This window comes from Dermacentor silvarum, chromosome 8, assembly GCF_013339745.2.
Source record: "Dermacentor silvarum isolate Dsil-2018 chromosome 8, BIME_Dsil_1.4, whole genome shotgun sequence".
NCBI classification, from domain to species: Eukaryota; Metazoa; Arthropoda; class Arachnida; order Ixodida; family Ixodidae; genus Dermacentor; species Dermacentor silvarum.
The window spans coordinates 90,951,593-90,975,386 of record NC_051161.1 but is presented as its reverse complement, the minus strand read 5'-3'; the positions used below and the strand labels follow the sequence as shown (position 1 = coordinate 90,975,386).

Below are 23,794 nucleotides of genomic sequence, written 5' to 3'. Positions count from 1 at the left end.
ATGTATATAAAGTATTGTTCTCATTTAGTTTACGTTTAGGACGCCTGCAGTTATGAATATTTCCATAAGAAAGTCCGTTCGTTATATATTGATCTTTTTGACAGGAAAACTGTAGTCTATACAGCAACTGTATCAAGCTCTTCGATCTCACAAGAAGCGGCTGTTATTACCTTTACAAGTTCTGATGTCGAAGCCTTTGTTGGTAAGAATATATCTGTACTTGATATGCGCCTAAAGTTCAGTTGTTTAATCTTAGTCTATCTACAGCTCTGAAGTCCACTATTTCTTGGTTCTTTGACAATATTTTAATTGGCCTGCTCAGAATTCCAGGTGCTGGAGCTTTTGAAATTTAAGAAATCAGCTTGCTTCGTCCTGTCCGGCATATCGAGGAAAGGTGAGAATTTTTTGTTTTCGCTGTTAGAGTTCGATCATTCGCAAAGAAAAGATTCGGTTTATAAGGAGCGAATATGCTTTCTATAACAGTTGGCAACCAAGTACAAGCCTAATTGAAATTGCTAATAGACATTCCGGAGTCATCAATAGGACACACACAAAAAAGAGACCATAGAGATTTAGGAATATGGCAAGAGAGAAATCAGGAGGAAAAAGATGTAAGATAACACAGAGGGCAGTGCCTTGCATTTTGAGGCCGGAGCTGGCTGCCTGAACACCATAACATACGGGATCAAATATTCGTAACAAGATGAGACATTTGTCAGCTGCACCATAAGTTCCGGAATGACTCAGCACGTCGTACCGGAATGCCAAGATATTCACGCAGGAAGACCTGCAGGGAAAGTCCACCTTCCAAGAGCGGGGATTCAAAGTAGTTGGAAGCATTAACTGCTCAGCAGTCGAAATAAGCGGGGGACGTTTAAAGTATTGGTGAAAAAAAAAGCTGGAAAAAGATTTATAGAACCACAGTTCTTACAGTCGTAGGTAATTGTGCACTATATATATTCAGCAACAATGGGGACGAATTACAGTGCATGATTGAGGACCTTAACCAAGGAAGTGTAAGAGTGGGGTTGAAGATTATTTTACAGAAGACAAACATAATGTTCAATAGCCTGGCAAGGAAACAAGAATTCAGGATCGCCAGTCAGCCTCTAGAGTTTGTAAAGGAGTACGTTTATCTAGGTCAACTACTCACAGGGGACCCTGATCGTGGGAAGGAAATTTACAGAAGAATAAAATTGGGTTGGAGTGCATACGGCAGGCATTGCCAAATGCTGACTGGGAGCTTACCACTGCTGTTGAAAAGAAAAGTGTACAATTATTGCGTTCTACCGGTGCTAACATATATGGGACAGAAACTTGGAGGTTATAAGAAAGAAGCTCGAGAACAAGGACGGCGCAAAAAGCGATGGAACGAAAAATGTTAGGCCTAACGTTAAGAGAGGAAGAGAGCGGTGTGGATCAGAGAACAAACGGGGATAGCCGATATTCTCGTTCCCATTAAGCGGAAAAAATGGAGCTGGGCAGGCCATGTAATGCGTAGGATGGATAACCGGTGGACCATTAGAGTTACAGAATGGATACCAGGAGAAAGGAGGCGCAGTCGAGGACGGCAGAAAACTAGGTGGGGTGATGAAGTTAGGAAATTTGCAGACGCAAGCTGGTATCAGCTTGCGCAAGACAGGGGTAATTGGCGATCACAGGGAGAGGCCTTCGTCCTGCAGTGGACATAAATATAGGCTGCTGCTGCTGCTGCTGCTGCTGCTGCTGCTGCTGCTGCTGCTGCTGCTGCTGCTGCTGATATATTAATGAAGAAAATATTCAAGACAGATGGGCAGAATGATAGGCTCCTATGCATGTGGATAATCCCTGATTAGCTCAAGCAGGCTATATGGGGCTATTTATCGGCGTTCCGTTTAGAAGGGGACTCAGCGCCAATAAACAATTGTCATAATCTGTACGGAGAGGTTTGGTAAACGGTACTTTTGGGCAGTGCTCGGGCATTCCGGTAACCTGGCCCGTGCACTGCTCTAGTTTGAATAGTGAAAGACACTGCGTTAGGTGGCCGACAAGAAATTCACACATTGCTCAAGTTTTCATAAACGAAAATGTATATGATGGCCACTTCCTACAGCTGATCATTGTTTATGTCCGGATAATCATTGTTTATGCGGCCAACAAGACTCATGCGAAAGTGCGCTTCGATTGCATAAAAACAGTTTCTTGGAGACAGCGGCATTATATTATTATTATTATTATTATTATTATTATTATTATTATTATTATTATTATTATTATTATTATTATTATTATTATTATTATTATTATTATTATTATTATTGGCTTGAAAACATATACATTTGACAGGAAAGAGCAAGCGAGGAGCAAGGCTGGCAACTGCCACCGGAAGGGGCACAACGCCTGCCTTCTCTTTAGAAAGGCGGAGACAGAAACATAGAAATGGAAGATAGGAAGAAGGGGAGAAACGAGGAAAAAAAGAGCAAGATGACTAATCTCAGTCGCATCGGTGGGCGTTATTCACACATGTAGAAAAGCGTTTTGATTACGAGTGTTCTTTATTTGTACTGTCGCTCCGTGTGATACGTGGTATTACTGTTGTTCGCATTGCTGCTTTAAAAGTTCCTTTATAATGTCGCGGTCTTGCTTTGGCTTCTATGTGACAACATCATTGTGTGTGCGTAAACTGTCCTTCCCTTTTATCTGCAAGACTATGTGAAATGTACAGAAAACTGTATATGTGACTGGGCCACCTGTTGAACAGCCATAGAGTAGCCGGCCTACTAAAGTAGCCGGCGCACTAAAGAAATCATTAGTGCGCCAACATGCCCTTTTATCATGTCGATGAAAATAGCTAAACCTATCAGTTGCTTTACCAGCATTGGTGAGATCTTGGTCTTGTACGCAGTTTTATTGATCAGCATTTCCAATGGACCAGTGGTTTTCGTATTGCTAATCTCTCTTGAGCATACATACTCTATAGATTACTTGCAAAACTAAGAATACAATTACTGCCGGTTCATGATGTTTATTTTTGCAGGCTGCTACCGTTGGGACGCTCTTAGTGACACCGTTGAAAAGGGAGAAAGAAATTGTCCTGCGAAGCATCAAGCGAGTGAAACTTGCACAACCGAATTTCAAAAGTGCAAGGCGGATGCAGAAGAGCAGTGTTCAGCTTGGCTTTGACTTTAGTTAATAAAGTTAAAGGTTAACGTCACAGCAGGAGAATGCCTTTCATGAGCCAGATTTTTGGCGAAGATATACACGCGTTCCTGTTTTTTCCCTCGTATATATACAGAGAAAAGAAGAATTCTTGTACCAGCTAGAGTAACTAAGTACTAAAAAAATAAAATCTATGTAGGCACTTGCTTTCACCAGTGTATGTATGTAGTCAGCATTACACGGTCAAATTGGAACGTTTGAGTGTTTTATGCTTGAGTTACTCTCTATATGAAGTGTAATAAAGTCAAAAGTAAGGACTATATATATATATATATATATATATATATATATATATATATATATATATACCAGAAAAAAAGCGATTATGGATCCGGGTAAATATTCACAGTGAAGTAGACGCGCGTATGTAGCGGTTTATTGACGTTTCGGCCGGGGTCCGGCCTTCATCAGGCCGGACCCCGTCCGAAACGTCAATAAACCGCTTCATACGCGCGTCTACTTCACTGTATATATATATATATATATATATATATATATATATATATATATATATATTGTAAAGGGTTTATTAGAGATCGGAGCAGCGCAACGTCGACAGTCAAACGAGACGGCTTTCAAGCACGAGCGCCGTTGCGAGCAAAAGCGCTGGACCCACTAGCGTCTGGCAGACTAGAGCTGGTCCCACTAGCGTCTCTATTCGCTACAATATATATATATATATATATATATATATATATTCTAATGCGAACACAGGACAAGAGAGCGGCGGGCAGCGTTCGCAGCGTGTCTCAACCAGAGCAGATCAGGCAATCTCTAGCTCGCGCTTCCCGGATGACTGGCGATGTGGCTGCAGCGCCGGGCCTTCGTCTTCACTACAATCACCCCCCATCGGGAAAGGAGCCATCCTGGCGACTCATGGTGGACATAGAATCATGGGGTCGTAATACGGTTTCAGGCGTTGTACGTGGACGGTTTCACGACCACGACAGCGTTGGTCCGTAGGTGGCGTGACAGGCTCGACAATATAGTTCACAGGGGATGTCTGCGCTACAACACGGTAGGGTCCTTCATATTTAGATACAAGCTTGGATGAGAGGCCAGCAGGAACGGCAGGAACCCAAAGCCACACAATGGAGTCCGGAAGAAAGTTACAATGCGGATGATCATCGTCACGTCGAGATTTTTGTTGCCATTGGTCGACGGCTGTAATGGAACGGGCGTGCTGACGGCATTCCTTGGCGTGGCGGGCAACTTCAGAGATGGGCGTACATTCGGATGAATCGGGTCTGTACGACAGAATGGTGTCGAGGGTAGTCGGAGGTTCGCGGCCATACAAGAGGAAGAATGGGGAAAAATTTGTGGCCACCTGTGGTGCAGTGTTGTAGGCGAACGTGATGAATGCCAGAATGAGGTCCCAGTCAGTGTGATCAGAGGCGACGTACTTGGAGAGCATGTCGCCAAGGGTGCGATTAAATCTTTCCGTCAGACCATTGGTTTGAGGATGGTCGGTGGTGGTGCGATGAATGATGCGACATTCAGCAAGGAGCGCGTTTACGACTTCGGAGAGGAACACACGTCCTCTATCGCTCAAAAGTTCGCGAGGTGCACCGTGACGGAGAATAAAGTTTTTCAGTAGGAAGGATGATATATCGCGAGCTGTGGCAGCAGGCAGAGCGGCTGTTTATGCGTATCGCATCAAGTGGTCGATGGCGACGAGTACCCAGCACCTCCACCAGAATCTAATGCGAACACAGGACAAGAGAGCAGCGGGCAGCGTTTGCAGCGTGTCTCAACGAGAGCAGCTCAGGCAATCTCTAGCTCGCGCTTCCCAGATGACTGGCGATGTGGCTGCAGCGCCGGGCCTTCGTCTTCACTACAATATATATATATATATATGTATATATAGCTCAAAGAATAAAAGGATACCGAGGGCCCGATTTTCATTAGTCATATGATAAGAAGCTAACCAACAAAGACACCAAGGCACCATCAACACTATGATATGCTCTTGAGATACCTAGGGTGACTAATGCCGCATATGGCCTTTGACACTGTGCCAACTGAATACTGCTTTCAAGGTCAATATGAGCCCGTCATAGTGAGCACTGTGATCTGAAAACAATTTGTTTTGTACTCAGAATCGATCGGTCATCAAGAAAATTTATCACATGAATATTGATAACTCTTTCAATCAATTTTGCGAAATTCGAAGTTAACGTGATGGGCCTAATATTGTCTAACACATAACCGTCACCCTGATTTTTAGCAATGGCATAACCTTGGCAATTTTCCACTCCAGTGGAAGCTGTTCCCTTCTGACAGAATAATTGATGATCACTAATAAATAATCTTGTGATCCTTTATATAAAATTTTTAACATAGACGAAGTGATTCCATCGGGGCCCGGAGCCTCTGATGGAAAGCTTAGTAAGAGATCTGATAATTCAGACTTGGAAATTTCCATTAACTCTTCCTCAGTTGGCAATATCAATGGAGCTAATGGGAGTTGAGAAGAAAAGCGACGTTCTAGCCCTCTAGCGATTACCTATAATGAATCATTTCTTTCTTCGGGAGACAAAACTGCGGAATCATTTTCTTGACGCGCAGAAAGCTACACAGTGCGGGTTCATCATTTGATTTAGAAAGAAATTCGAAATGCTGAACGTCGTACTCATCTCTTGCCTTCAACACTGTCTGCCTAAAGGTACGTGTATATAATTTAAAATCCAACCAGTTTTGAGGCCATTGATTATGTAACAGTTCCTTCCAAGCTGCCTTCCTTCGCCTGTAGTCACGAGAACAATCATCGTTCCACGAAGGAGAAGAATGAGTTTTAACCGATTGTACCACAAATTCGGACTTTTTCCTGGAACCCTTTAAACAGAACAAATGCTCAGTGATTTCGATTTGAGACTAAGATCAGTCAGAGAAGCCAAAGAGGATCGCAACGAATTTTGAAATTTATTGTAATTTATGAAAGTACGCACATTAGAAATTAAGGTAGTAACTGGATGTATAATATTAAATATGACCGGTATGTGGTCACTATTTGTGGCATGATCAACAGTTGACTACGCGGACAGGGAGAGGCTTGAGCTTGCAAAAGTCAAGTCTAGGGCAGAAGCAGCCGGACCGCTGACGAAAGTAGGTCGTCCTGAATGTACACATGTTAGATTGTTGTCCTGGGAGCAATCCCACAAGCGAGTGCCACTCTGATCTGTTTTTAATCCCATGTAATATGATGGGAGTTAAAGTCCCCCGCTAGTAAAATATCCTTTCCGCAAGTAGTAATTATAGTATCTAAAGGGCGCGTGTCGTGGACACCCGAAGGAAAATATGTATTGGCTATAAAAAATGTCCGACAGGCCGGAAGTCTTATCTCTAACACTAGTATTTCAAACTCGGGGCACAGGAGCTTTAGAGCTATCGCTGCCTTATGGCAAATTATGGAAGACATCAGTGTGAGTAGACCACCTCCTCTCGAAGATCGATCTGATCGGAATGAAGGATAATTTTTGAAATAAAAATTTTTATCTGGGGTAAGCGAAGTTTCTTGCAACAAGATTATGTCGGGATTTAATTGAACGGTAAAACAATGTCAATCTGTATAAGCAGCAAATATCGAAAGAGTTTCACTGTAATACTCTCAAGGATCCTATTTTGAGGATAGTATTGCAGTAGCAACAACCTTCTCCAAAATGTTCTCCTTGAGAACTTTACTGGGCGGCGACTTTTTGGACCTGAGGGGCCATAGAAGAAGCTCGGTTCAACGGGGACCGGCTGCGTTCTTGAGCTCGTACATCCAGGTCAACGTCTGTGGAGTCGTGCAAGTCTAGTGTACGTTGATGGCCAGGGTTCGACGAAGACTCAGAGCTCTCGTGGCAGAGGGAAAGGCGCCAACATTATTGATATCTTTAACTTCTCTATTACGTGGCAGTTTAGGAGTGTCAGGAGTCAGTAGTGGTGTTATCTGCAGAAGATTAGCAATCTGGGTATTTATTGACCACTTGGTATATGCATTCAGAGGTGCTCACTACTAATCGCTCCATTGCGTTTGCCATTGCTTTCTAAGCGAAGCTTGTATTGCCTTACAAGTGTCGGTGGCGGTGGTGGTGGTTTGCCGCTAAATAACACGGCTGCTTCTAGAGTAGAGCAGGTGCGGGGAAAGCAAGCCGGTGCCGGATCACGTGACGCGCGCGACCAATCAAGGTCGTTTGGTATGTCGCGAAGAGGGAAGGAAAGGAAAGGGGGTTGGCGCGCGCTCCGCCGGGCTTCCCTCGCCTCAGATCAGTCTCGGCAAAGTAGCGAAGGTTCCATAGAAGCCCATACGTTCAAAACATGGCGGTTCATCGGCGGTTCATGGTGCTTAGCGCCATCTGTGTAAGGAGGGAACACTTCCGGCGGGGAAAAAATAATGTCACGGCATATCCGTTAAAACAGAAGTGACGTCATTTTGTTCTCAAAGGCGCGAAATTTGTTTTCGGGGTCCTGCTGTTACAGCTGTATATTCAAATGCCCCGCCATTCGACGTGATGGGCGTTTCGAGCTTTCAGCGCGGAAACCGATGAAGGAAAAGTTCAGCCATACGGGTGTCGAAACCGCACCCTTGCGCAGAACATACTTTGTTTGGAGGCCGACGAACGCTTTGGGCGTAGAGTGATCGTCCTTTCGTCGGACGCCAAGCCCGTCGGCCAGCGCTGTCCCACGAAAACAACTAAAGTGAACAATTATCTGGCGGTCGCAACTCACTACTTTTGACTGAACAGGTTAAGAAACAATGAAATTACACGCGTCACCAAATGCAGACAAACGTCGACAAGCAAAGCAACACAACATGTGAGGAGGGCGTATTGTAACCGGCGAACTTTACAAGTGCCCCTTTCTGCCCACTTCAAGAACTGCATTGCATTGCAAGTGATAGCGGCGTCAACGCCCGCCCGTATCGGTGGGCGCTCTTACAGTGGGCGCTCAAAAAAGGTATGTATTGATAATGATCAAGTAAAATAGAATCGCTCTTTTCTCGCCATGCGTATGTAAAATTGATTGGGAATTTTATTTTCGTTGAATGAATCTAACTGTGTATCGCTTTATTAAAAAAAAACGTTTTTTTCGCAATGTTTGTTCCTTCCAAACATAGTCGCGCTTCAAACGGTGCTCCCATAACCACCCTTGCTGATGTCGGTGACAATTCGTTGTGAACCGCTTTTCGCCCGAAGCTTCGCGACCATTTGGATCGACCTTGATCTCGGCGTTCGGATGCGAAGGCCGCGCGTGGTGCGTTCCGCCGAGGAGCAGGTTGCGTTTGAAGCAACGGAGCCTCGAACTCGCTCGGGAAAGGGCTCGTCGTCGACGTACCGATTCTAGTGTGAGGGCTTCCGAAGTCCAGGCGAAACGTCGGCGAACAGCCACCGACCCTGAGTTCAGGGCAAACGAAGCGGAACACCTGAGACAGCGTCGCCTTGCCCTCCAGGAGCCCGACAACGGTAGTGCACGCCTCGTAACTACGTGAAAGTATTAGTTCAGGTGCACACACGACAAGCTTCGCTTACTCCCATTTTCTCGACAGGGGAAGGACTGGTAATTTTTTTAACTGCATCGTCAATTGCCTGCGAAATAGTCGCGTCTGTGAAAGAAAGTTGACGTGCTGTAACGCCAGCGTGCTCGTGAGTCCTCCCCTTAACAGTGGCAACAGCTTCTCTCCTAGAACACATCCTTTTTTCAGTTATTTCTAACACCAGCGTTTCTTGCACTCGAGCTGGACAGTTTGAATAATCAGCAGGATGTGATCCATCACAAAGGCAACACTTCTAATCTTGGGCCCTTGAACCACACCTATTGTCGAATAAAGTTGTACCTGCCTACCTACCTAATCTTGGGCCGTACTATCACCGTTAGAGTGACCCTCGACACATATGCAGCATCGTAAACCAGATTTACAACCGCCAGCACTATGGCCATATCGCCAGCAATTCCGCCATTGTAGAGGACGCGACGCCAGCTGATCGACTCCGAACACTAAAGACAACGCTGTAATTTCCGATGGGCAAGAAGTACCGGCAAAAGTCGCAATCACTGACTTAGTGGGGACTCTATTCTTGTCCACAACACCATTTAAGCGGTAAACAGATACCACGCCTGCCATAGAGAGCTTCTCCAAGGACTCAAACGGACTTAGTTGCGAGTCGACGCCACGCACGATGCCCTTCGTGCATGCAAGATGCGGTGGAATATACGCACTCACCGGGATGAAGGCAAATAAGAAACACTTCATCAGGTCCGCTACACATGCCTGGTCTGGTGACCGCACACTATCCCACCTCGACCAAACTGCCGGACATTAGTGATGCTCTGGTAGTTGGGAGTCACCGCATGTAATTGTTTTTGGATGGCTTTAGAGTTGTTCAATATGATCGAGCCCCACCCAAGGGCACTAACCCGACGGGTATGCTGCTCACGCCGCTGCAGAGAAAGAGATCTAGACGTAGATAATCATTTTCTAGAGAGGCTGACCAAGGGAACTTTCCTGTCGAGGAGAATTCCTGGACATCAGTGCGGTCTCAAATGTACCAAAATAAAGAAAAGGAGCTGCTTCAACGTAAACTAAAAAAAAAGAAGTAAACATAGTAATAAAAAAAACTACCCAAAAACTACCCAATATTTAACCAACCCGGCCAACAGTGCAAGCCAACAAGAGCTAGGTCCGACACGTCAGCACGCATGTATGATGTATGCCCGCATCTGACCTCTTTCACGAAAACTGGGGCCACTGAATATGTGCAGCTGGGCATGTGACAGTAGATATCTGAACATTCTTGGCCAATCTTCCAGAATGGTTTGTTGTTACAGCGAAGCTGTATGTGGCTAGCCGATTCGTCCGTCTGTCGCCTGTACGCCGAAAACTATCATCATCAGCAATGGCTCGAGCGCCGTCGTCTTCTTCCACAGCTGGCTCGTTGGCGCCCCTCGGCGCAATCGCGCGAACGCGCTCGTACCACCGCTCCCGCGTTTGTCGCCGTCGTCTTCTTCCACAGGTGGCTCCGTTGCCTCTCATAATTCCAGTGGAGAATTTAACTTCTCTTCTGTCGTCGTAATGGGGAGGACACGTTTATGAGGGTATGAGTCATTGCTTAAGGGGGTATGAGCCATTCATTGTCTTACGTGACGGACAGATTTAATTTTGAAGCAATTTAATTTTGAAGAATCGCAAGCGTCAATGCGGCAACGGCGGACTGCGGGCATATACCGTCAGTGACGTCGTTCTCTCCGTCGCGGCCGAACGTCTGTGTAACCTCATAAGAAACCTAAAGACATAACCAATAATTGAGAAATACTTGGAATAGACCTGGAGAAGGCTTTCGACAATATCTCAGACGAATTCATTCTCCAGACTATTACCGGCCTCGGGCTTGGAAAGAGGGTCTACGATTTCGTCCGATCATTCCTTAGCCAGAGAACTGCCAAGCTCAAGATCGAAAGATACCTCTCGCAAGAAATCACCCTCGGTTCACGCGGCACGCCTCAGGGCTCAGTCATCTCGCCAACATTATTCAACATCGCAATGATCGGGCTTTCCAAGGAGCTCGCCAAGATTCAAGGAATCAACCATACCATCTACGCAGATGACATCACCATCTGGTGCGCTGGCGGGAGTGACGGCCAAGTTGAGGACGCCATGCAGAGCGCCATCGATGCAACCGAGCGCTTCCTACGCCCCACTGGGCTCAGATGTTCTCCACCCAAGTCTGAGCTACTTCTCTACAAGAAAAGACCCAGAGGTGGTGGCCATCGTGATTGGAAACCAGCGTCCGAAAGCGAAATACGGCTTTTCACTGGTGACGGGTCCCCGGTGCCGAGAGTGGACTCGCTCCGAATATTGGGGATGTATATCGAGTCTAACGGTGCCAATGGTGCCGCACTCAGAAGGATCATCGCCAAAACAGAGAGTGCTCTCGGCCTCATCCGGAGGATCGCCAACAGGCACCGGGGAATCAAGGAGGACAATCTCATCCGCATTATACATGCTTTTGTGCTCTGCCACCTTTCATACTCGGCAGCCATGCATAATTGGCATGTTGCAGAGAGGAACAAGTTAAATTCCCTCATCAGAAAGGTCTTCAAGCTTGCCCTCGGCTTACCTGTGAGCACTCACACCGAATACCTGTTAAAGCTCGGAGTGCACAACACGCTCGAAGAAATAATAGAGGCGCAAGAGCGTTCACAGCTGCTCAGGCTATCCGGCACCCCGGCGGGCCGCAAGATACTCGATGAGATGGACCTCTACCCTGTCGACCATTGCCCCGACGCCGTGCGCATTCCCAGCAACATCAGATCTCAACTACACATCGCGCCCATTCCCCGCAATATGCACCCCGCACACAACGTCGGCAGACGTCGGGCCAGGGGTAGAGCTCTACTCGAACATGTACGTAACAACCACATTGAGGCAAGCTTCGTGGATGCCGCGGCCTATGTCCAACAAGAGGCGTTCGCCGTCTCCATCGTCGACTCTAATTCCAAGATCACTTGCTGCGCTACAGTACGCACTTCGAAGCCATTTGTAGCCGAACAGGTTGCAATCGCGCTGGCTGTGCTCGATGGTCGCAGAGAGGTAATATATAGCGATTCTAAGGCGGCCATTAAGGCCTACCAAACCGGGATGGTCTCCCCTCAGGCCCTTCGCATTCTCCAAAGCTTGAAAAGTATCTTTCCGCATTCTCTCATTTGGTTTCCCGCTCACATGGGGTCGATTGAGGGCTCTCCCTCTAACCCTAACGAGAGCGCGCACGAGGCCGCGCGAGGACTCACTGACCTCGCCGCCTCCGCAGTCCCCCTACCCCGCGGGGAACCATTGATGACGTATAATGAAATCACTAAGCATTATTATCTGTCAAGACGGGTATTCCCCCTCCCGCACCCTGCCTTATGCAGGGCGCGGGCGGTGACCCTTCGACTTTTACAAGCTCGTGCGTATCCTAACCTTGCGGTTCTTCACGCTATATACCCTGAAAGGTATCCCAGTGCGGACTGCCCTGCCTGTGGACTAACGGCAACATTTAACCATGTGTTGTGGGAGTGTGAAGCCATCGGCTCCGCCTTCAGCGAGGATAGGTGGGCTGCGCTTTTGGGCAGCTCCGAACTCAACGACCAAACCCTGGCCGTCCAGAGTGCCCGCGATCGGGCCGTCAAGCTCGGCTTGCCGGTCCCTACGTGGGACTAGCCGGGTGGCGCGGGGTGTCCCCTGCGTCTTCTCTGGACCTCAATAAAGTTATTTCACTCACTCACTCACTTTAATACACCGTCGGGATTAACCCAGTGATAAGCACCGGGGCCACACGTTTCAGCTTCGCTGGTGAACCATCTGTACGGAGTTCTTGGGCGGGGTTTTTTGTTGTTGTCTTGGCCTTCAACTTATGGCACGTACCCACTAGTGGGGATTGGCCAAGGTTTGCAATGAAAACATAATAATTCCTGGCTTCCCGTTAACTTATCAGTCAGTACTAGCTATATGTGCCACTGAGTGGGTGTTAGGATAGACACGCAGAAGAGGCAGCAAGTGAGGAACTGGGTAACAGACAGTTAAAATTTAAAAGTCAGCTACAGAGAAGTCAATAGGTCGGCATCAAAATCACCAAAAGTGAAATGAACAGAATTTGGGGATGTTGGTGCAGCTGTTGTGAGGTTTGTAACTGAATCAGCACGACTTCTTTACTACATTCTTATCTAAATTCTTATTTAAACATCTATCTGACTTCACTGATAGTCGAGTAATTTTAGTGGAGGTCAGTGCCTGACGTCATTTTTTTTTTGTCTCTTCGGATCTTCTCATTAACTAATGAGAAATTCAACACTAACGTAGTGCTCATTTTTAGACTCGAGTTATTTTCCTAACTCAGTCGATTCTTGGCCAATCCACCATAGTGAGTATGAGCCACTCGTAGAGGAAAGCCAATGAACCAACCAACCAAGAATGGGCCCAGAGCGTCCATTGAGCGAGGAGCCTTTAGCTAGAGAAGTGAAGAAGATGACGGTAGCACAAAATTGAAGAATCAAAATTATGCATTTATAAATTGATTCACTTAACACATATGTAAAATCTGCTTGACTCTTGGCCAATCCCCATGAGTTAACACGTGCTATTAAATGTTATTATTATAATCAGATCGTGGTTTTGGCACGTAAAACCCCATAACTTTTTAATGTTATCATTGCAGTGAACCTGAAACCCCGGAACATTTGCTTTTAAAATGTCGTAGGTATAGAATTCAAAGGAAGCGACTTCTGGAAGGTCCCGGGGACCTTCGTTTACTTGGGCTGGGCCTTACGCTACCCGTGATATTCTTTCTAGGGTAGTCGGCATAAAGTTGCTGCAACAGGAACGCACTTGAAGCCATGTTTAGCTTTATAGATGAAACAGAGACTGCCGAGCTAATTTTTTCCACGTTTTCTTTTCTCTCTCGTCATAAATGACTAACAATATTATCTCATCTTTAATATATATCGCTAAAACTTATTTCCGCATATTTCAGAGAATTAAGCTCTTTTACTGTGGTTATTCATTCATGTATATGAATATTTTCCTTTAATATCTTGTCTTTATGTTGACAATTTCTTCTTCAGTTTTTATTTTCTCTACTACTTCCCTATTCATGATCTATCGCCCGTAGTGGGTTTAGCCATATCGTCTGGGACCAATCAAACAACCAACCGACCTACAACCGACCGAGAGGGCCGCTTCAAAGATGAGTAAGTGGCTTCGTTTAATTCTTGCATGTCATGCATCAAACGAGTTTCCGTTGTTCTTGCCGTGAATTCCACTAGTCAGGGCAATAGATTTAGATGAGTTTACTCTATTGGCTCCACGAACTCGAAGGCATGCTAATTTGGTCAATTGGATGCGTGATCGGGTATCTTACCATTACGTCGGATTAAATTTGCAAAACGCACGCGCCAAAAAATATCCGCGATCTTGTATCAAAGTATTCGAAACAAACATGCGTTCTTATTTATCGAGAGCATGAAAAATGTAATGTTCCAAACCCGATTTGTCAATTACTGACCATAACGCGGTATGAGAAATCACAATTTTGCGGCAGCTGGCCCAGGAAGCATTTTTGGGAGGGAGAAAACCTGGCGGCGCTGTTTCTGCCGCTTCGCGAATAACGACTTCGGAAAGCGATATGACACTGGGAGATCTCCACAGTTTGTGCAGACAGCCTCCCCATGGCCGAAGTGGCCAGCTCACGGTGTTATTATGCGGTGTTGTTATACGACATTATACGTGTTATTATCTTCCTGAGTGTAGGCTGCCCAGACGTTTCTATGTGTATATGCAAACCAAAGAAGCTCACATTTCAGTTGTGATGAAATACGTTTCACTAATCACTAACGTGATGCACAGAAGAGAGAAGAAGGTTTCATTCGGCGGGGGGGAGGAGGTGTATTCTGTAAGTACCCACCAAGTGGACATGGCCATTTCGTCTGCTGCTGAAGGGATGATAGGCTGGGGGTGCTGGTCTCCATCTGACGTGTACCTCAGCCTAGCCAATCAGAACTTCAGTAGCAGGCGAAATGAACAGGTCCACTAGGTGGACACATACAGAATGCAATATTATGTGTGCGCAGGCCACTCCGGAGAGAAGGCCATCTCTTGCCTATTGGCATTGAAGCCACTGCATCTTCGTTACGTTATGCTGTCTACTGTCTACACCATGGGTGACCTAGCTACGGTGGCTACTCTAACTGCGGTTGGCGAGTCTCGGATTTACTTCCAGCTCGCTACCGGCTACTCAGTCCGGCTGTAACGGTTTGCTGCATTTTTAAATGTGTACTATAATCAGGTATAGCTTGAGCCAAAGCAGGCAGAGCGTTCTTACGAAGCAAGGCATCTGCCGACCTCGGAAGCCAGACAAGCATTTTTAAGAAAGGAGGAATGTGGCCACTGCCATCGACGCGTGAAACTCCGGTTTTTTTATGCGGCTCTCGAACAACATGGTGTAGTCTTTTGTAGCTATTCGTAGTGTCGTATAATATTGATATTTGTGGACTTGTAGTCTGTCCTGCCGCCTCTTATGCATGCAATACATAAAAGGCGGCAAAATGTGCGGAGCAGCTACCGTATAAGCAAGTCATCCCCTGTGCGAAATTGAGCTAGTGACCTCATGTATTTTTCTCCCTAACTAATATAGTTTGCCTCGCAATTTTAGCCGCGCCAAAGTTCAGCGTCTTGCACCCGGAAAGAAGAACGAGCGAAGAAATGGATGAACCAGGTACGGCGGCGGAAGGGCATGCTCACGCCTTTTTTGCGCTTTTTGCGCTTGAAGCATACTCGCGCGATTTCGCGTTAAGCAGTGGCAAAAAAAAAAAAAAAACAAAAAAAAAAAAAAAGAGCCGGCAGATCCCACGCCCTGTCGGAATCGATGTTATGCAAAGCAGTGTGCGGGGAGCCTACCATGCAAGTTAACGTAACGACCATGAGAGCACCAATACGTAGGCGGTTTCAGGACCTACATGACACGCATGCCATGACATTCATGTCATGACATGAGGTCATAAATGATAGGTCATGACATTCATGTCATGACCTATAATTTATGTTCGTCATACACTCTTGTCATACTATGCTAATTTTGGTACATACCAAGTTAACGAAAGGACCATGAGAGCTCCAAGACGTAGGCGGCTAGATAGATAGATAGATAGATAGATAGATAGATAGATAGATAGATAGATAGATAGATAGATAGATAGATATAATCTCAAAGTGGCAAATGTTCGCCAAGAAATGCGATGCATTGAAAAAAAAATGTTGCGACTTCCTTTGAGAGGGGCTCTAAACAAGAATATTAAGGTCGACCGGATTAGTGAATCACGCTTCTGGAGCAGCCTAATGGTCACTCTTATTGAAGGCAGAGTACCGGCGAGGCCAGAAGAGGTGCAAAAAAGCCTGATTCAGCACCGAAAACAGCGCGATTCAGCACCGCCGCAGTAATGTGTGCCCATGGCCAATAGTTCATGTCGAATTCCCGAAACCACACGCCGGAGACTCAGCACGCATAGGACTCGAGAGTCTATAGCTTGTGCCGTGAAAATATTAATCTTCACCTAATATCGGGATACTGGAGGCGTGAGCTGCCGCGACAACGCTGGCATCAACATCTTGTGACACCTCGTTCATCCACAACGCGTCAATTAAACATGCTTTAGTATTACGTGGGCCTTCATGTCGAAAACCAAACAAACAAACGAAAAAAAAAGATAAGCTGCATGTTTACGATCACACCGCTGCGAAAAATTTACACCAGCTGCTAACTAGAATATACCTGGTTACTGCAATAATAGCTTTGTGTCCTCCCAGGTTCAACTCTGCTCCACCAAGTGGCGCTACCAACACTTCCACTAGCGTTTACATCTCCGGTAACCCGGTATTCCGAAAAGGGCATTGCGTTTACGGACAAGGTAAAAACTCCCTAACGACTAGAACAGATGACCGGCGGTGAACTTAGTATTAGTATGGTGCAAAGGGAAGAGAAACGCAGACGGGGATGGCAAAGGATTAGGTGGCGCTGGATGAGGTAACGAAATTTGCAAGCAAAGCATGGAGTCAGCTTACCCAAGACAGGAATAATTAGAAGTCGCTGGAGGGGGTCTTTGTCTTGCAGTGGGCGCGAAATGACGATGAGGATGATGATGATGGTGAAACTCCGATTGCATCTAAAGCTTTGATCGATTGCATCTAACCACCATATCAGCCGCCAAGGGCAACAGTCGACCAATGATTACGTATATATAGGCGATGTAAAAAGGCGACGGTACCGCGTAATTTCGTGACGGGGCTCATGTGGGAGCGATTATATTTGAAATTGCCATGCGCATGCGCAGCATCACCTCGACCGCAATCCACTCTGGCCTGCGCGCTGATCGTCTGTGGAGTGACGTACCTGATCTGGACGACGGTGAAGCCGTCTGCTTCATTCGCGGCACCTTTTCTATTTGAGGCGGAGGAGGCTTCCGGTAAGCGGTTATCTTTTGGGGTTTATAACAGTTTATTGTATAAGCGTTGCTTCGCTGTCTGACGTGTTGTTGGGCAGTGGAAATTGGAGCAAGGAAAAAAAAAGAGCGAGATACAAGCAAAGCTAAGACAGGAAGGTTAACCAGAGGTTGTCTCCAGTTGGCTACACTGTAACGGATAAGCGGAAAAGGGGACGAAAGGATGAGACAAAATGATGAAATAATGGAAGAATCCGTACGTGCGGGTGCTGCCAAACAGTCTTTCAAGGCGCGACCTGGTCACGCGCAGTGTCAATGTCGCATACAGAGACATACAGTGTCACGCAGCGCAAAGTGTTGCACAGTCAGTTTGTCGCATAATCCTGTCTCTTATACGTAACGCATCAACACGTTTAGAGCCGCTCGCACCGACGTACGTGTATCTAGTCTTGGCAACACATGTATTACCTCGCACCACAAGGCGTCGAAACGGTTTTTAAAAATATCAATCAACCAGAAGGCATTCAAAACATTATCACTCACAGATGATCTCCAAAGAGGGTGTAACATTGAGTAAAAGAAAGCTTTGGCATCGAAATCGACCTAAGCGGACTATGTACAAGTGAGACAGATACTGATAATAAAGAATAATAACCTTCAGGAACTTAATTTCCACCGTCCATTAGTGCCATAAATTGTGTCCCATGAAATATTTATGCGTGGAATTCGCGACTGTTTCGGGAAAACGTAGGACCAATAAAAGAAAAGCTTTCTTTTTTGAAACGAAAATTGGGGGGAGGGGAAGGGGAGGGAGAGGGCGCTATGGGAGGACCAGCGATATATATATATATATATATATATATATATATATATATATATATACTCACCTTTGCTAGCTTTGTTGCTTACCTGCTCTTTAGATGTTTTATAGGTCGGTCTCCTGGCGTGACGTCATGGCTCAAGGCCCGGAGGTCTTTCCTTATCCAGAAGCTCCACAGTGCACTCCTGATCGCAGTGCTTTATGCTGTATTTATCGCTTAACACGTCTAGAGAAAGTAGCACCGCACTAACATACCAAAGAACACATATAAAAAGCCACCTATCGACTCATTTATGCTTACACAAACAGAACCACGCGTAAGTAATCACTGTAATTTTACTGCAACACGAACACTCATCTGAAAAAACAAGGAAACAGGCAATCGTGCGTTAAAAAGCGAACGCTTTACACCGATGTTCTTGCATCCAATTAGAAGACAGGGGATTAACGAAACGTTTTGAGCGATTGAATGAAAATTGAGTGATCTTGAATAATTTTTGCTGCTCGTGGGAGACTTTTGACAGATGCTTGGGAGCAAGAAAATGCATCTAAAAAAACTAATTTGCAGCTTCTTTTTTGAACCTGTGGTATGCTCAAACGCGAGGTAAGTTTCCCCCTCCGTGATAGTTTATTTTTCTGCTATGCATTTTGCTTGAATTTAATTCGTTTGTAGTCTTGAATTATTTTCTGAACTTTAATGTTTATTGTCTTTTTTATGTTTCTGCTATAGCGTTATTTTCACTTGTGAGTGTGTTGTGTGCTTTATTTTTATTTTAGAGATGTTATGTACGAACGATTTTTTCACAGTTTGGTTTGTTTTCTGTGATTTAAAATGCTGCATGTGTGCTGCTTGTATGCTTATAATGTATGGGAAAACAGTACCAAGTCCTCTATTTCTTGCTTAACGTGCCCCCGGCCACGTCAAGCTACTGTAAGGCACATTTACTGTACCGGCCATTTTTCTCCTAAAGAAATAAAATGAATCTTGAATTTTGGTTCTTGAAGATCCTTCCCCGAACACAGAAATGTTCCACAAAAGCTGAAGAGCCGATTATTGTGCAAAATTTTTGTTACTAAACTCCTCTCTCTGTATTTCTCTTGCTGAATTCTGTAGTGTACTGCGCGAAATGTACACCGCCAGCTGCGGAAGAAAAGGGAGGCGCAAGAGAGGAAAGAGTGCAGCAAAATTCCAAGCGTCATGATTTTCAATCAATGTTACTTTTCTGTACTTGCCACAGGTGTCATATAATCGGACTTCCCTGCTTCGGGTGTGATATTGCGCTGAATGTTTGTATCCGCAGCGCTCTCTCGATATTGCCATAGTTAGGCGGATCAACGTGCGTTTTTTTTTGTATCAGGTTCAATGGACATGTGGTTGACCTTGTTGTTCAAGAAGGCTAACAAGATATGCAAGTAATAATATTAAAAGAGACATTTTCACAGATGCCCGGCTTTCTCCAGGCGGCGCAAGTGCAACCTGCCTTTTATATTGACTTCTAGGTACTCAGAGAAAAAAAAAAGGAAATGGTCGTGTGCGCTCTTTCATCTCGTGTCTCTCCTTCCTGCGCCTTGTGGTGTACAATTCGCGCAGTGCACTAGAGAATTCAGTATGAAGAAACCAGCCTGAAAAAAGTACTTCTTGTCTCTTGCTGGTTTTCGGGAAAATATTCCGTGAACTTAAATGCTCCAGAAGTTGTGTAATTGTTTTTTGATTAACATATTTCTCGAAGGATCAAATTTACCCTTTAGTGAAGTTTTAATCTGAGCTAGTGGGTAGGGCCACATATTTCAAGCGAGCACTGTAAAAGCGCGCACATCACAGCGCTTTGTGTTTGTGTTTGCCAATAACTTGTCCCGTATTACTCACAGGGGACCCTGATCACGAGAAAGAAGTATACAGAAGAATAAAATAGGGTTGGAGTGCATACGGCAGGCATTGCCAAATCCTGACTGGGAGCTTACCACTGTCGTTGAAATGAAAAGTGTACAATCATTGCATTCTACCGGTGCTAACATACGGGGCAGAAACTTGGAGGTTAACAAAGAAGCTCGAGAACAAGTTAAGGACCGCACAAAGAGCGATGGAACGAAAAATCTTAGGAGTAACGTTAAGAGACAGGAAGAGAGCGGTGTGGATCAGAGAACAAACGGGCATAGCCGATATTCTAGTTGACATTAAGCGGAAGAAATGGAGCTGGGCAGGCCATGTAATGCGTAGGATGGATAACCGGTGGACCATTGGGGTTTCAGAATGGACACCAAGAGAAGGGAAGCGTAGTAGAGGTCGGTAGAAAACCAGATGGGATGATGAAGTTAGGAAATTTGCAGGCGCAAGTTGGAATACGCTAGCGCAAGACATGGGAAATTGGAGATCGCAGGGATAGGTCTTCGTCCTGCAGTGCACATAAAATATAGGCTGATGATGATGTCCCGTATATGGTGCTGTTCCCTTCGAAGATGTTACTATTTAGACTTTGTTGACTTTTGAGTTGATAGAGCTTAACATCCAGAGGAAACACAGAGTATACGAGAGACACTGCAATAGAGTGCACCAAATAAAGTTCGACAACGGAAATTTTTGACCTGCATCCTGAGCAGTGACGTCACTCGGCTTGTTCCCGGCACTCAGCGCGGCTGCTCTTCGTGACCCACCTTCGCTTCCTTTTCTCTTGTCGCTTCTTCCTATTTCTTAACGCACATTTCGTATCATCAGCCTATATTTATGTTCACTGCAGGACGAAGGCCTCTCCCTGTCATCTCCAATTACCCCTGTCTTGGGCTAGCTCATTCTAACTTGCACCTGCAAATTTCCTAACTTCATTACCCCGCCTAGTTTACTGCCGTCGTCGACTGCATTTCCCTTCTCTTGGTACCCATTCTGTAACTTTAATGGTCCACCGGTTATCCATCCTACGCACTACATGGCCTGCCCAGCTACATTTCTTTCTCTTAATGTCAGTTAAAATATCGCCCATGCCCGTTTGCTCTCTGTTGCACACCGCTCTCGTCTAGTCCTTTAACGTTAGACCTTTCGTAAAGTGAATGTGAAATAATTTAAGATGGCTACATATCGTCATTACAAGTGCCTGAAAACTTACACCACGCACCTTGTTCCGTCAGCACTCCTCTGGTTCAGCCCATTCTTTTCACCGGCTCATTCATCTGCCCCGGGTGCAGACCTTGACCGCATTCGGCCAAGAACCACCGAGAATACATAGGTTCGAGTGGCGGCCCCGTTAGCGGGCTGCACCCAGGTCATTACCCCCTCACCCCACTTCCTATAGTGACTGCACTTGTCCTAAGTTCGGCAATATTACCTTTTTTGCATGCCGCCCCCGTCGGAGTGCGGACGTCGTGTCTGGGAAACAAAACCGTTTATTAATGCCCAGGAGCCGTAAATCTACTGAGCGATCACAGCAAGTCGCATAACACCTCGTGATAACACAGTGCGATTAATGCGCTATTCATAAAAGGGACAGGAAGCTGGTGAGAGATTTTATTCGACGCTTGGTTACGAGCCTAAGGAATGATCACTTACACTGAGGGTACAAAATGCAAAAAGAAAAACGCGGGAAGGAAATATTTGTATACGAAGAGAAATAATTTATATCCGCATTGGCAGACACTCGGGACACAAATTTCTTTTCAGTGTCGTGAAAAACTTGGGGTGTAGGCCGAAGCTGTCAGCTGCGCCTTGTTTTTTCATCCCTCGCGCACTTTCTCCAGGGATGATGTGTCCGAATGAGAACGAGCGGCTTCTGACGAGGTACATGGACGACTGGGAAGTGCCTCTGATCCGGCGGCTGCAGAACAACAGCGACGAGGCACCTTCGCGAGCAGAATCGACGTCGTGGAGGGTTCTGCTGAAGGACAAGGTCCACGTCTTCTCGGCTTATCTGGCGAACGCTACAATTTGGGGCGTCCACGTCGTCAGCCTCGTGCGAAGAGACATGAAGCTGGACAACTCGTCCTCGACGCCTACAGGCGCGATCGAATGCCTCATTCGCACCGCCGACGGACAGTCGCTGCGAACGCCCGTGCTCGTGAAAAAAATGTCGGAAGAGTTCCATCACGCGTTCCTCAGGACTCACCTGATCTGCCCTCTGCAAGGCGTTGCTGAACTTCGGAAACCCGTGTCTCTAACTCTCAGAGCCGTTGGCACAGCCTCGACTGATCAGGTGCAGCTGCCGGTGCAGAGTCCACCTGCAACAGCGCCCGCCAAGTGCTGCTCCGTGTGCATGAGACCCATGCACGGGCGAACCTTCAGGCTGTGGGAGGTCATAGAGTTCGTGACTCACTACAGGATGATCGGCGCCCGAGTCGTTCTTCTTCTACGACTTGGAAATGAGCCAGCCCATGCTGCAGCTCGTGGGGCGACTGCAAGCCGAAGGCTGGGACATCACACTGGTGCCATTCAAACTGACCATCCCGTACAACGACTCGAACGTCGGCTGGGGCGAGGCCGCGATGCTGTCAGACTGCGCGTTCCGGTCCCGCTTTAAGACGGAGTACTTCGTGAACGTCGACTTCGATGAACTCCTAGTCCCAGGCGCTAAGTACGGTGGCAACCTGTCGGCGTTGATCGAGAGCGTCGAAAGCAGGCGAGGAGCGGGCAAAGTGGGCAGCCTCGTTCCGAGGAACCGAGTCTTTTGCTTCGAGCACCAATTGAACCACGATTACGTTCGGCGAGGCGTGCTGCCGCTGCGATCCCGGATCCTGAACGCTCATTCGGGCGTAATCAAGCACAACTTTACGCTCAAGTACATCGCTCGCGCTCGCGCTGTCTGCTCTGCAGCGATACACAGGATCACCGAGTTCTGTCGCGCGTCTGAAGAAGCCGTCTACGTGGACAGCAATGAGTTAGTGATCAACCACTACCACCGGTGCTGCGATTACGGGATAGGAAAGGAAAAAACCTGGGGCGTTGATCATCGCAATCCCGGCCACCTCTTCATCGACGACAGCGTCAAGGCATTGGGCAGTAACTTCGACGGCCTACTACCATCAATAGCAAGCACTTGGCTGCTGCACGAAGCCGAAGTCAAGAAGATTTCAGAGGCTGAGATAATAAATACCGAAGAGTAGTTAAGAAATGCCGGTAAAATCACAATCTAGTACACCTCGTCAGCCAAACAGAACAACAAAGTGATCACATACCCAATATAGTTTAACATGTAACTAAACCGTTATTATTGAGCTGTAGATCATTATTTCGAAATTATTTCTTAACTTCGAGATCAAGGGAAATCTCCGCTTTATACACAACATTTGGCAACGTACGTAACGACATTGAGTTGGGATTTATTTTAACAAAGATGACAACGCTGTACCCAAGCAACGCCTTCAGCAACCACTGTAACTGCCATAGAGGCATTGTTTGACAGCGTTGTATTCATTGCACCTGCTAGAGAGACCTGTTCTATATTATACGTACTCATGAGGGGGAATCGGTCAGCGTGCACCATGTAGACAACAGTGAGTGTCGCCATCGTAACCAATACCGCTGATACGAGGGACCATAGAGTTTCTAAATAAAAAACCTAGAGGGAAAAGTGGCGCTAGTGTCTACGGGGGTTCTCCTGAACGTCGCCTCAACCTACATGGGAATGATGGGAAGTACAGGCTTCGGATTGACTTCTGTCTTGAAACTGGTGGCGTTTGCATGCGGCGCAGTAAACGAAGCTGTATTAAAACATTTTTGTGCAAAAATTAATTTTATTTATGTTGTGTTTTATACAATGCATAATACATTGAATAAAGTTTGTATGACTTTGAGATTGAAGCATGGTTTACCACCAGGGTATGCATCGTTCTGCCTGATTTAGCGCC

The 23,794-nt window shown here is 46.2% G+C and overlaps 1 protein-coding gene across 1 annotated transcript in view; it reads left to right on the top strand.

The window, feature by feature from the left end:
• LOC125947812 (uncharacterized) overlaps window positions 1–23,350 on the top strand; it is a 114,177-nt gene extending 90,827 nt beyond the window's left edge. Inside the window, exons 4-7 of the mRNA XM_049673213.1 lie at window positions 13,777–13,902; window positions 15,363–15,425; window positions 17,038–17,169; window positions 21,692–23,350. Of these exons, the coding sequence (XP_049529170.1) occupies window positions 13,899–13,902; window positions 15,363–15,425; window positions 17,038–17,169; window positions 21,692–22,467 (975 nt within the window). The 5' untranslated portion in view covers window positions 13,777–13,898 and the 3' untranslated portion in view covers window positions 22,468–23,350. The remainder of the gene's footprint in view (window positions 1–13,776; window positions 13,903–15,362; window positions 15,426–17,037; window positions 17,170–21,691) is intronic.
• The last annotated feature ends 444 nt before the right edge of the window (window positions 23,351–23,794 follow it).